The sequence below is a fragment of the Lemur catta genome, chromosome 7 (assembly GCF_020740605.2).
Source record: "Lemur catta isolate mLemCat1 chromosome 7, mLemCat1.pri, whole genome shotgun sequence".
Classification (NCBI taxonomy): Eukaryota; Metazoa; Chordata; class Mammalia; order Primates; family Lemuridae; genus Lemur; species Lemur catta.
Window position 1 is genome coordinate 100302466 of NC_059134.1, and position 11811 is coordinate 100314276.

At 57.6% G+C, this 11811-nt stretch overlaps 2 protein-coding genes across 3 annotated transcripts; one reads left to right on the forward strand and one right to left on the reverse strand.

The window, feature by feature from the left end:
* Positions 1-282: 282 nt before the first annotated feature.
* MUS81 (MUS81 structure-specific endonuclease subunit) lies at positions 283-6180 on the reverse strand. 2 transcript variants are annotated; one of them, XM_045555881.1, is made up of 16 exons: positions 5739-6180; positions 5518-5647; positions 5224-5309; positions 4625-4723; positions 4351-4419; positions 4088-4173; positions 3389-3529; positions 3104-3199; positions 2885-3006; positions 2697-2794; positions 2021-2137; positions 1830-1925; positions 1520-1648; positions 1341-1444; positions 755-838; positions 283-669 (listed from the first exon to the last, which is right to left on the reverse strand). In XM_045555881.1, exons 1-16 carry the CDS (start codon positions 5871-5873, stop codon positions 603-605), a joined length of 1659 nt encoding a protein of 552 aa, XP_045411837.1. In that variant the 5' UTR covers positions 5874-6180; the 3' UTR covers positions 283-602. The 2 variants fall into 2 exon arrangements, with proteins under 2 accessions (XP_045411837.1, XP_045411836.1); XM_045555880.1 differs by having other exon boundaries at positions 5497-5647.
* A 2071-nt stretch (positions 6181-8251) lies between these two features.
* CFL1 (cofilin 1) lies at positions 8252-11713 on the forward strand. The gene is made up of 4 exons (XM_045555971.1): positions 8252-8472; positions 10269-10576; positions 10783-10859; positions 11081-11713. Exons 1-4 carry the CDS (start codon positions 8470-8472, stop codon positions 11191-11193), a joined length of 501 nt encoding a protein of 166 aa, XP_045411927.1. The 5' UTR covers positions 8252-8469; the 3' UTR covers positions 11194-11713.
* The last annotated feature ends 98 nt before the right edge of the window (positions 11714-11811 follow it).

Genomic DNA, 11811 nt, shown 5'->3' on the forward strand with positions numbered 1-11811 from the left:
GCCACAGGCTTCAGGACCTCCCTGAGAGGGGAGGAGGTTATAAGACACGTGGACTCCAGGCCCAGCCCAGAGATTTGGACTTGGCTGGTTTATAGAGGTCCTGAGAACCCTACTATGGACAGTACCAGGAGGTCCCAGGTTCCAGATTCTAGTCCTAGCTCTGCCTCAAACTATACATCTGGACAAGCCTCTGTAGCTCTCCGGGCCTGTTTTCCAATCTATAGAGTGAGACAACTGGACTGTTAGTGGTCTTCAAGCTTTTCTTTCCCAAGGTACAGAATCTCTTATCAAAGGCAATTTTATTTCATCAGGGACTATCTGATTACATGAAGTAGATTCAAAGTTGTAATGACCCACTGATTCCATCTCCCTGACCAGGGAACCCCAGGTCCTCAGGAGCTTGGTTTAAAAACCACTGGACCAGATGGTTTCCCTAGTTCCTGCTTATTTTATAAGGCCCCTGGGGCCTGGCATTGCCTCCATAACACATAAGGCTGCAAACATCTAGATTTTTATTGTAGCCCAAAAGATCCTGGTTAAAGGCTGGCTAGCCTGGGGGGTGGGGGGACAGATCAGGTTGGGGTCTGTCTCGTGGCATAAGCTCAGGTCAGGGGGCTGCAGCTGCAGTAGAGCTGGGCCAAGGTCCTGCTGAGAGCGGGCCCCAGATTTCTGCAGGAAGAGAGAGCAGGCCTGGGTCAGGGCCTGGGCAGCCTTGGCCCCTGCCACTCCCTCCAGGTCTGCCTCTTGCCCTCACCTCTGCAGCCGCCCACACTTGATGGTGCTCAGCAGGGTTTCCTGGTCCTTGGAGCTGGCACAGGAATCATAGGCAGCTAGGAGGCTGGGGGTGGGACGTTGGGGCATTTGAGTTTCTAAGGCTTGACAATGGCTGACTGCTAGACCCACTCTGAGTGGCTCTGGGCCAGAATGGGATAGAGGAGTCAGGACACTGCCACACTTCCTGTGTCTGGCATGCAAGGCCCTGCTCCATCCCACCTGCCCTCCCGGTGGCAACACTGGGGCAAAACTAGCAAAGGCTCTAAGAGCTCCCCCAGTCTTCCTAGCCCAGCCCCCTACTCCAGGAAGCCTTCTCTGCTCCCTATTCCACCAGGTGGAACATCTCCCTCCCTCCTGTAGGCTCTCCCAAGGTCTGGGATACCATCAGGTCCTGGATGGCTGTCTTCCTCTCCACTTGACCTCCATGAGCTCCCCAGGGTCCAGCCAGATATTTGCATTTTTGGGTCTGCACAGCCACACAGAGCCAGGCCCCCGCAGTAGTCATGTTGAATTTCATGCAGGGAGGGCAGGGGTGAGGACCCCTAAGGGTTCTCCCCGGGGCCTACCTGGCAGGGGTGCTGTATCGATCCACCAGGGCTGCTGCCTTCTCCCCACTTACTCCACGCACCTGCATTAGCTGCCGGGCAAACACCTCTCGCACTGACTGGGCCTGGGGTCGAGAAGGGCTCTATCATGGAGAGTCTGGGGCCCAGACACGTAACGAGAAACTGAGCGGAAACAGTACCTTGTTCTTCATGGCTCCTGTGTTGAAGTCACCAAAGGTGAGGAGTGAGCAGAGAGGGTTTGGGGAGGGCCCAGCACCTGATTCAGGGTCCCCTGGGATTCCCCAGGGGCGGCTGCGTAGAGTGTGTCCCTGAGAGAAGAAGGGACTGAGGCCAGGCTGGAGCTCTAAGGGACAACCCCCAGCCAGTCCTTTCCCAGTCCTAGGCCTCAGTGGGCCAGCCTGAGAAATGGGAATCTCACCCACTTTGCCTCCCTTAGGGAAGCATGGTGCCCAGGCAAGGTACCAGAGCTGGACAGGGGCATCTGCTCACCTGGTAGAGTCTCTGCAGGCCCCGTGTCATGAGGGCCAAGTATGCAGCTGATTCCTTAATGTCCGCTGTGCGCTTCACAAAGAAGCCATCGATGACCTGGGGAAGAGGAACCAAGAGAGGGAGGGTGGCTCCTGGCCTGGGCCACAGACCACAGGGGCCCCTGCCAGCCTGGTCTTGCTCTCTCAGCTCACCTGAGTGTTGGTGACAGCTTGTAGCAGTGTGCTCTCAGGAAGGCTGAGGTTGTGAACTGAGCCTTGCTCCTCCACCAGGTATATCCGATGCTCCAGGCCACAGCGCTTTAGCCGGAACTGGGGAAGGGGACAGAGAGGGCAGGGATGCATGGGCCATCCATCACATGACATTTGAAATTGTAATGTGACTCTGGTCCTATGAACTAGCCTCCTCTTCCTCCCTAGCTTCTCTACCTGTCTCAGAAAGGCCTTCGCACCTCTGCTCATGCTATCATCTCTGAACGCTGCCCATCCTTCTAGCCTCCCTGGACCTGTAGGTGGTCCCTATGACTGTGGGGTCAGCCCAGCAGCCAGTGCCAAGGTATAGCCTCTGCATTTCCACTCCTGGAGGTTTGGGCCTTGTCTATCCAAGACTGCAGGCGGTGGGGACCCACGGGGTCTTTAATATGCTCCTGAGCCCAATCCAGATGCCCTGCGTTCCTCCTGTGTGCCTAGATGGGCCCGCAGGGGTCTCATCCTGAGGCTGCCTAGGCTGGCTCTAGTCGGGGTGTGGCTGGAGTTCATGGGGCCTGCACCTTGAGGAGGCCATCAGAGATGCTCCTGGATTTCCCTGGGCTGAGAGGGAGACCTTAGAGCACGCAATGAGCAGGAAGCATAGCAAGGCCAGCAAAGGAACCTTCTGCTCCCGGAATCGGCCATCAATGATGCTGCTGCACAGGTCGTCCAGCCGCTTGCGCTCCACGATATGGTTCAGGACTAACTCCCCAGGTCTCGCTGTCGAGAAGCCAAGAAGGGTTCCGCTGGCTTGTGTCCCTCCACTCGCCAGGCCCTTCCTCTGATGCCTGCCCATCCACAGCCCTTTACCTGAGTTTCTGGGCCTGGTCTCCTGTGCTACCCACACAAAGTCCCCAACGTGCAGCTTGCGCACAGTGTGAGTCACGTGCAGACGCTGTAGCTCTCGGAGCAGCTCTGGCCTGTGCCCAGCCCTGGAGTTGCAAGGAGGGAGGCTTAGGTCAGGGCAGGCTGGCACCCACCCCCCAACATCCTGTGATTGTCTCTCTCGTCTCACCCCACGTCACTCACCCCCTGGTCTCTCCGATGTCCACGCACAACAGCACCCTGTATTCTCCAGGCCCCAGCTCTAGCGGCGGCTGCTGGAACTCCTCTTCACTGGCGCCACTGGGGGTGGGGGGAGGGTTGGTGTGTTTGAGGCCAGAACCCCCAGGGCCAGGGCAGTTCTCCCTATAGCCCACAGAAGGGGGGCGGAGCCACAGCTCAGCTGTTAGTGATGGAGACAGGGGTGGCTGCTGGCCTGACTTCCCGGACCCCTCCTGCCCCTATTCACCCACTGCTCCTTCCCCTCCTCACAGCTGAGCAGAGGCTGCTTCTGGCACTGCTGGTTCCTCCCCATGGTGCTCCTCGGGCCTAGTGCCCACATTCAGCAAGCTCAGGCTTTCTGACTCGGCCAACTTCTGGGCCAGCTCCAGACCCTCCAGGGTCAGCGAGTACCTGGGAGGTAGAGAGGACAAACACAGCTCTCCCTTCTTCACTCACACCCGGCAGGCTATCCTGCCTGCCCCCAGCTAGGCTGGCCTCACTACCCACTTGGCAACCCTGCACAAGTGAGGCCAGTGGCTCTCCTCTCTTCCCCATCTTCTTTGGCTTTTAGGTCAGCTTCCTCAGGACCTGCCCAGGAACATGAATCAGGTCCACCATAAACGTGTCTCAGGCAAACTTTCCTTTCTCCTGTCTTCACTCACGCTGTTCCCTCCTCCCTGGAATTCCGTCCTTCCATCTCTACCTGCCAAATCCTAAGATGTGTCAAATGCTGTCTCCTCAACAAAGGCTTTCTGCTCCTCCAATACCGATGACACCACCTCCTCCCTCTCAGCCGCTGCCTCACATCTCACACACTCCTGGTACTCCAGCAGTGTGGGCTCCTGGGGAAGGCCCACCTTCCCCAACCTCATCAGGTCTGGGAATGGCTGGGTAACTGCAGGGTTCCACTAACAATGTCATGCATATCTCCCCATCCCTATCTCCTGTGTCCCCTGCAGTTGGCCCCACCTGGCTGGCCGGTGTGTCCTGAGGACCAAGTTCCTGTGGAGGAGGGAGCGGAGGGCTGGCCAGGGTCGAGTACTTCCAGGGACTACCTGACAACAGGGAAGGAGACCCTCAGAGAGCCCCTGCTGTACCCCAAGTCCACGCTCCCTGTGCTTTGGGACACAGGCCACCTATAGCCCAGGGCCCTGCCACTGCTCATTGCCAAGGGAAGTCTCCGGTGGGCTCCAGAGCCACTGGGGCCTGTCCTCCCCCACCTCTATGCTCACCTTGGGGGCCTTATGAGTACACCTCTGCAGCAGCTCCTCCTTGGTTAAGAAGTTGTGGCCATTTGGATTCTGAAACCAAGGCAGAAGAGACAAGATAAACTCCTTCCTTGCCCTGCCCTAACCCTAACCCTAACCCTAACCCTAACCCTAACCCTTGCCTTGCCCATTCCAGTGGCTGGAATGATCTTTGCCTGCCTTGCATGGAACAGGCTCCACCGGGAGTTTCCCACCCCGCTGTCTGGGTTCCTGCCTCCCAGCATAGCTGAACACTCACCAGGTGCTCCTGGTAGAGCAGCAGCAGTACTGCTCGAGCTCCTGAGTGCCGAGCTGGCCAGTAGCTGCCAGAGCCTCCTGCTTTGGGCTGGGCAGGAACCTGAAAGGTACAGAGGGGCTGTGAACACGAAAGCCAGCCAGTCATCCTCAAATGAATCCCTAGCAAGGCTGAGGGCAAGTCACTCAGTTGCACCCCAATTTCCTTATCTGTAAAATAAGCCAGGTGACGGGATGATCCCTGCAAATCTGGATGAGACAGGGGACAGCTCCCCAGCAGGGCAGGGGTAGGGACTAGGGGTATCTGCCTGGCCCATTCTACTGCCTACTGCAGGACAGGAGTGGTTAGACAGAAAAACTCATTAACAGCAACCCTACAATGTATAGGCTAGGCCCCGTAAGTAGTTTAAATTCTTTTATCAACTATTATCAATATCTCCATTTACAGATTAAAATCCTAAATCTCAAGAAACAATAAACCATATGCCCAAAGTTAGGCATCAATGGTGAGACTTGGACCCAGGCTTGCTAAATCCCGCAAGTCAGGAACTCATACTCCCGGAACTGCCATTTTGCTTTCCAATCCCCTTTCCCCCTCCTCACTGGCACGGAAGAATCCTGGACTTCGGCAGGTGGCTCTTCCTGGGCTGGACACGTCTCTCCAGGTGGTAAGTCCGGGACACGGTCACCTATGGAAGCATAAGAGAGTCAACCCCACACAACAGCCACATGGGTCTGGGCTGCAGCCTGTTCAAGTAGGACGTGAGAATAGCAAGGCTTGGAGAGCGCCGGCCACTGGCCCGAGGTCAAACGGCAACTTGAACGGGAGTGGGGAGCTTGAAGCCAAGGTGTCCAAAGTGGGTAAGGAGACTGCACCTGGGGAAGGCAGGCGCTCACCGCCCGATGCTTGGTGCTGCTGCAGCCGTTCGTCCAACATCCGGCACAGCCCGTCTCCGAAATGCTGTAGGATCTTAGCTTCCTTCCCGCTGCGCAGGGGCAGCGGGTACCGCCGGAGGGAGCGCAGCGCCTGGCGGGGTAGAGAGTAGAAAGTAGAGTACCTGGTAGGAATAGGTCAGCCTTGGCCAGCATCTACGCCCACCAACCCAACTGGGACCCACCTTCTGAAACACGAAGCGTGTGCGACGCCCTCTGCTGGCTGCCTCGTCCCGCCACTCCGTCAGCCAGCGTACGAAAAGCGGGTTGGGGCAAACGGGCAGTGGGCGTTTCCGGCCCAGGCGGACCCGCGCCGCCATGAGCCCTAGGGCGGATCCTCTGACGCCCCACACCTGCCGAACTGGGACGCTGACAGTTGTAGTCTGGGCTTAAACACCTGGCCGCGGGGAGAGAGCGAGGGTGAGGGCGGGACCTCTCCAAACACGTGGTCCCACAAGAGGTACTAACTAGATTAGGCCCCTGTCGTCCTCCCCTGCTCCTGCACTATTCTAAGTGGTTGGTGCTGAGCGTTGTCTCCACCGATCTTTCGTCTCAGCACTTCCTCTAACCAGGACCAGCATTTCGGACGCGCCCCACCCAGGCCCCGGGAGTCTTGACCCGCCCCTTCCTCTCACTCCAGATTCGAGAGCGGGGTCAGCTTTGTACAGGCCAGAAGAAAGCGGACAGCGCCCCCTGTGACTGGGAGGGCTGGCTGGGGGCGGCGCTTAACGGAGTAACCTGAACTTGGCTGCTCTAAGGTCTCTAAGACTGTCGGTTTCAGCCTCATCTTTGCAGAGGCTAGAGACAGATCCTGGGCTTGAGAAGAGTCCAGAAGTGGGGGCTGGGTGACAAGCGAGTGCAAGCATATTTGCGGGAGGGACATCCAGAAAGGGGCAGGGAATGAAGAAACAAAAGTAAGGCAGGAGAAGTTAAAGGACCCTTGGAAGAAAATGGTGATTCCCGAGCTCCGGGACACAGTGCTGTGTATATGGGCTGAGGTCGGAGGGGCGAAGTCGGGAACGTGCAAAGAAGGCTCAAAATAGGACGAGGGGAGGGAGGGAGCCAGAGGACAAGTAGAAGGATGGACTGCCAGTAAGAGGTGCAGAGCATCCTGGCAGGTGGGGAGGCCTGAGATGGGCACCTGGTTGGATCCGGGGGACCAGGTTGCGGGTGGGAAGCCCAGACAGAGGTAGAAGGGGAAAAGTCGACGTCATTTTTGTGGTTCAGTGGAAGTGAGAGACCCTCAGGGAGGTTGGAAATGGAAACCCTGCAAAGGTATCCCAGGTTGGGGGACACGTATAGTTGAGTTGGGCACAGGGGAATCGCCAGAGGTTGGAGCTGCCCCCGGCCTCCAGCTGTCGAGCCGGAAGTCGCGAGGTGCAGGTCTCAGGCCTGCGAGGCGCCGGAGCTCCAAGCCCGCCCCTTTGGACTCCGCCTAGATCGCGATGCAGCATACCCAGCCAGCTTGGGACTCCCGCCTCCCGCCCGACGCAGCCTTATAAGGCGCCTGAAGCCAGCATCCCGGCTGGCCCCGCCTCCTCCAGTCTCTTGTCCTAATAAGGACATCTAGGGCATCCCGCGGCTGGGGGCGGGCGGGAGCGCATCTCCAGGGTAACTGCGAAGCCTCCCCTCCCCCTCCTCGTTGCTCTTGGAAACTCTAAGGCTTGAAAAAGGTGGAGCTAGCTTCCTCTTCATGCAGGGGTGCTTGGGGGAGGCGGGGGTCGAGCTACAGCTCCACCTGGAGCGCCCAGGACCTCGGTGTTGGGCGGTGCGACGGAATGTCCTGGACTACAACCCCCGGCATGCTCTGCGAGGTACCACACTCCCGGGCGTCGCTCTCCGTTTACACCCTTTATTCTGCTTTTGGGATCAAGGTCCCCAGTTCCGTTTTTGGGTTTGCTTCTAACTTGTTTGCGACTCTGTCTTCCCTTCCTGCAGAGTGTGAGGCTATGGTCATTGTTCAAGGCCAAGGGAATCCCCCACCCTAGTTTCTTTTTTAAGGCTTATGCTCTCACATAGCTTGTATCTCAATTTTTGCGGGTATTAGAATAACCATATACCCGGCTATAAGTCGAGAACTAGGTCCAAGTCTGGTTTAATATCTAATCTTTCTTCTCACTACCTGGTAAAAGGCACATAAAGAAACCTGCATTGAATGCACAACCCCCCGGCCTTCCTCTTTATAGCCTCATCATGAATTTACCAAACATCTTTAAACAAGAACAAACCTCTCCTTGTAAAGATTTCCCTGTAGCTTTTCCCCTGTGCCTTTTCTTCCTATTCTTATTTTACCGATGTTACATATGGCCTTTTCCCAGGAGACAAGAGTGGCTTTGCACATGGAGAGTACTCAATGTTGGATTGAAGACACCTTTATACTTGCGATTCTCCATGCTTTGGGACCGCATTCCAGAAAAGCAAAATCCTAACCATAGTCAACCATTTCTGACCAACGGATCTAAAAAGTACCAGATGGGTCTTAGGAAAACCATTTTGCTCCTGGATAAAGGGCCGCTTAGTTGAGGATCGCTCTCGTCATTTTACCGAGTGCCGCGGCCCACTGCTCAGCTCAGAGTGTTGCCTGGGAAATTGGCCCAATAGGCTCGCTCTCCGTGTTGAAGCCCCGTCCTACCAGCCGCCGCGGCCTACATCTCCCCGCATGCACTGCGGAGTCGGGAGGCAGGCTCACGAGAAAGACTGCTACTCCGCGAGCCCGCGGCCGGCGCAGGACTCTCGGACTTCATTTCCCGTCGGCCCGCGGAGGGAGCGCCGGAAGCCCGCCCCGCCCCTCATTGTGCGGCTCATACTAAACGGAAGGGGCCGGGAGAGGCCGCGTTCAGTCGGGTCCCGGCAGCAGCTGCAGCGGCTCTCCTCTCCTCTCGTTCTCCTTGCCATCACTCTTTTGCTTCCGGAAACATGGTGAGCGGCAGGCCGCGGCGCCTGAGGGGAAGCGGCTGCGGGTCGGTCGCCTGCGCGCGGGAGGCAACGGGGGAGCGACGTCGGCTCCCCCTTCCCCCAGCGCCCGGGGCAGGATGAGGGTACCGCACTGAGCTGCGGGCGGCGTCGGGATGCGCGTGCGCGCCCGTGGGCGCCGGGGAGGGCTGGCTTGGACGTAGCTCGCGCGCCCCCTGGACTCTTTTCCCCTCCCCCACTCCGCTGGTGCGCCCGCGCGGGCACCGGCCGTTGGGGGATGGGTCCGAGCGCGCACTCGCGCGCACTCGCGCGCCCCTCGCTGAGTAGCCGGCGTCGCGCGTTGTTTCACGGGAACGCGCGCCCGACTAGAGCACGCGGCATCCAAACCCCGGCCCGGGGGCGGCGAAAGAAAAGCGCGCGAGAGGTCTCGGCGCGCGCGCGCGCGCCCCACCCAAAGGCTGTTCCTGTCTCCGCGTCACCCTCCCTCGGCAAGCGGGCCTGTCTCGAGAGCAGGTGGCAGAGATGCCTGAGCTCGGGAGGGCGGGGATTGACGCGGCCAGCGAGGATGCTGGAACTACGGGGTCCTGGTTGAGGTGCTGGTGTCTCCGATTAGGGGCTTGCACCTTAATGCTTGGAGCGGACACCGCAGAGGCCGCGGCCCCGCTTGGGAGCGAGCGAGCCCACAAAGCGAGCTGACTGTTCGGCTGCATAAAGGGCAAGGGCTGGATCGGCGCTGTCGGCTGGCGCGTGCGCACACGCTCAGGCCCAGCCGCCGGGCCGAAGCCCTGGACAAGCGGTGCCTTCCCGGATGGGGCCTGAGGGTGGAGCCGAGTTTAGGGAAGTGACCCAGGCGGGCGCCGCCCGGAAACCACCCCGCCCCCTGTGTTCGGCCCGAGGGCTGCGAAAACCGAAGGTGGTATAACTTGCCCAGGCTCCAGCTCGCAGCAGACGGAGCTGATAGGCCTGCCAGTGAAGGCGATCCCTGGGGGTCGAGGCTCTGGATGTGCTGCTGACTCGGGTATGAGAGTCTCTCTCGGGGAGGGGTCGGGTCTAGCCGATCGCCTTTCCCCGCCCACTCCGGAAGCGGCGGAGTCACGTGGCCGGCTTCCTCTGCAGTTCCGGGGGGTTGGGGGGAGGAGATTTCGCCGTGGACAGTCGCTCCCGCTCCTGGCTGGGGCCCCCGCAGAGTAAAAGTTTAAAGAGCTCTCGCGGACCCTGGGCACTAGAGTTTGGCCTGTTGATTCCTATCAGCGACCTTTGTTTGGCGTTCCCCCTCCCCATTCCCGGAAGATAGGGAGTTGCTGGGCAGGGTCCTAATTGATGGTTGTGATGGAAAAGACCCCAGCAGGGAAGAGGGTCGTCTGTGTGATAACAGTATTGAACAGTTCTGATGAACTTGCTGCAACTGTTGAGCATGTTGACGTCCCATCTAGTATTGTAGGGTCCTGGGTCCTCTTCTATCTGTGAAGGTCGAATACGGCATGTTTATCCAAAGGCTGAGATTGAGTACTGTGAGTAGCAAATGAGTCAGTAGCTTCACATGTTTTCAATTTCAAGCCTGTAAAGTGAGGGAAAGAAGATGTTGAACTAAGTTATTAGAGGTCCTGGCTGTCATTCTGGGGTTGTCCCATCTTGTTTTTTGACAGTGGTTTGGGTAGGAAAATAGTGATTTCTCTCAGGAATGGGATTAGTTATTCTTGGAACATGAGGCTCGGGGCTGTACTTGTTGGCATCCAGACTGAGATCTCCTGAGACAGTAAATCATCCTTTTCCTTATGAGGAGTGTGTGGCTTATCCCCCAGGCCTCTGGTGTGGCTGTCTCCGATGGCGTCATCAAGGTGTTCAATGACATGAAGGTGCGCAAGTCTTCGACACCAGAGGAGGTGAAGAAGCGCAAGAAGGCAGTGCTCTTCTGCCTGAGTGAGGACAAGAAGAACATCATCCTGGAGGAGGGCAAGGAGATCCTCGTAGGTGACGTGGGCCAGACTGTCGACGATCCCTACGCCACCTTTGTCAAAATGCTTCCAGACAAGGACTGCCGCTATGCCCTCTATGACGCAACCTATGAGACCAAGGAGAGTAAGAAGGAAGACCTGGTGTTTATCTTTTGGTGAGCTCTTCATTCAGGCACTTCCTCCTGTCGCCTGCCCCCTTTCTCAAGATGGGAACTTCTGTGCCTCCTTGTTAACTGAGAGGCATGGCTTTGGGGTGGGGAGAGGTTGTAATAAAACACTTGTCGATGCTAGCTCAAGGGTTTCTCAAAGTCCTCTATTGGTTTGCTGTTGCTGCAAGTTCCCTGCCTCTTGTTTCTCTCAGGGCCCCTGAGTGTGCACCCCTTAAGAGCAAAATGATCTATGCCAGCTCTAAGGATGCCATCAAGAAGAAGCTGACAGGTAAGGACCAGCATTGGTGGTGCCGCCTGCCCTTCTGCTCAGGTCTTGGCTGCAGGGCAGGGTGAATGGTGTGGCAGAGGGGGTCCTTCTCCCCTTCTTCTCTGCCTGCTGGGAGGTAACCTTGTCCCTTCCATCTGCTTTGATTGGCTTCTTCCCAGCCACAGAAACTTACCCGAGCCTGGGGCTTCCTGCTCACAGATGCTCCCTTTTCTTCCCTACAGGGATCAAGCATGAATTACAAGCAAACTGCTACGAGGAGGTCAAGGACCGCTGCACCCTGGCAGAGAAGCTGGGGGGCAGTGCCGTCATCTCCCTGGAGGGCAAGCCTTTGTGAGCCCCCTCTGGCCCCCTGCCTGGAGCATCTGGCAACCCCAGACCTGCCCCTGGGGGTTGCAGGCTGCCCCCTTCCTGCCAGACCGGAGGGGCTGGGGGGATCCCAGCAGGGGGAGGGCAATCCCTTTACCCCAATTGCCAAACAGTCCCCCCACCCCCTGGATTTTCCTCCTCTCTCCATCCCTGACGGTTCTGGCCTTCCCAAACCGCTTTTGATCTTCTGATTCCTCTTGGGTTGAAGCAGACCAAGTTACCCCCAGGCACCCCAGTTGGGGGGGGGGCCTGTATTTTTTTTAACAACACCCCTACTCCTCACCTGTTCCATCCCTTCCCATGCTGCCAACTTCTAACCGCAATAGTGACTCTGTGCTTGTCTGTTTAGTTCTGTGTATAAATGGAGTGTTGTGGAGATGACCCTTCCTTTTTCCTCTGGTCAAAGCTACTCATGGAAGCAGGACCAGTAAGGGACCTTCGATTAAAAAAAAAAAAAGACACAAAAATAAACAGGTTCACTAATGGGATGTTTGTTTCAGGGTTGGGGCCCAGGATACCTTGCCAGGGGAGTAGGTTGGGAGAATGAGCAGCATCTTTTCTCCATGCTCCACCTCCTGCCAGTCTG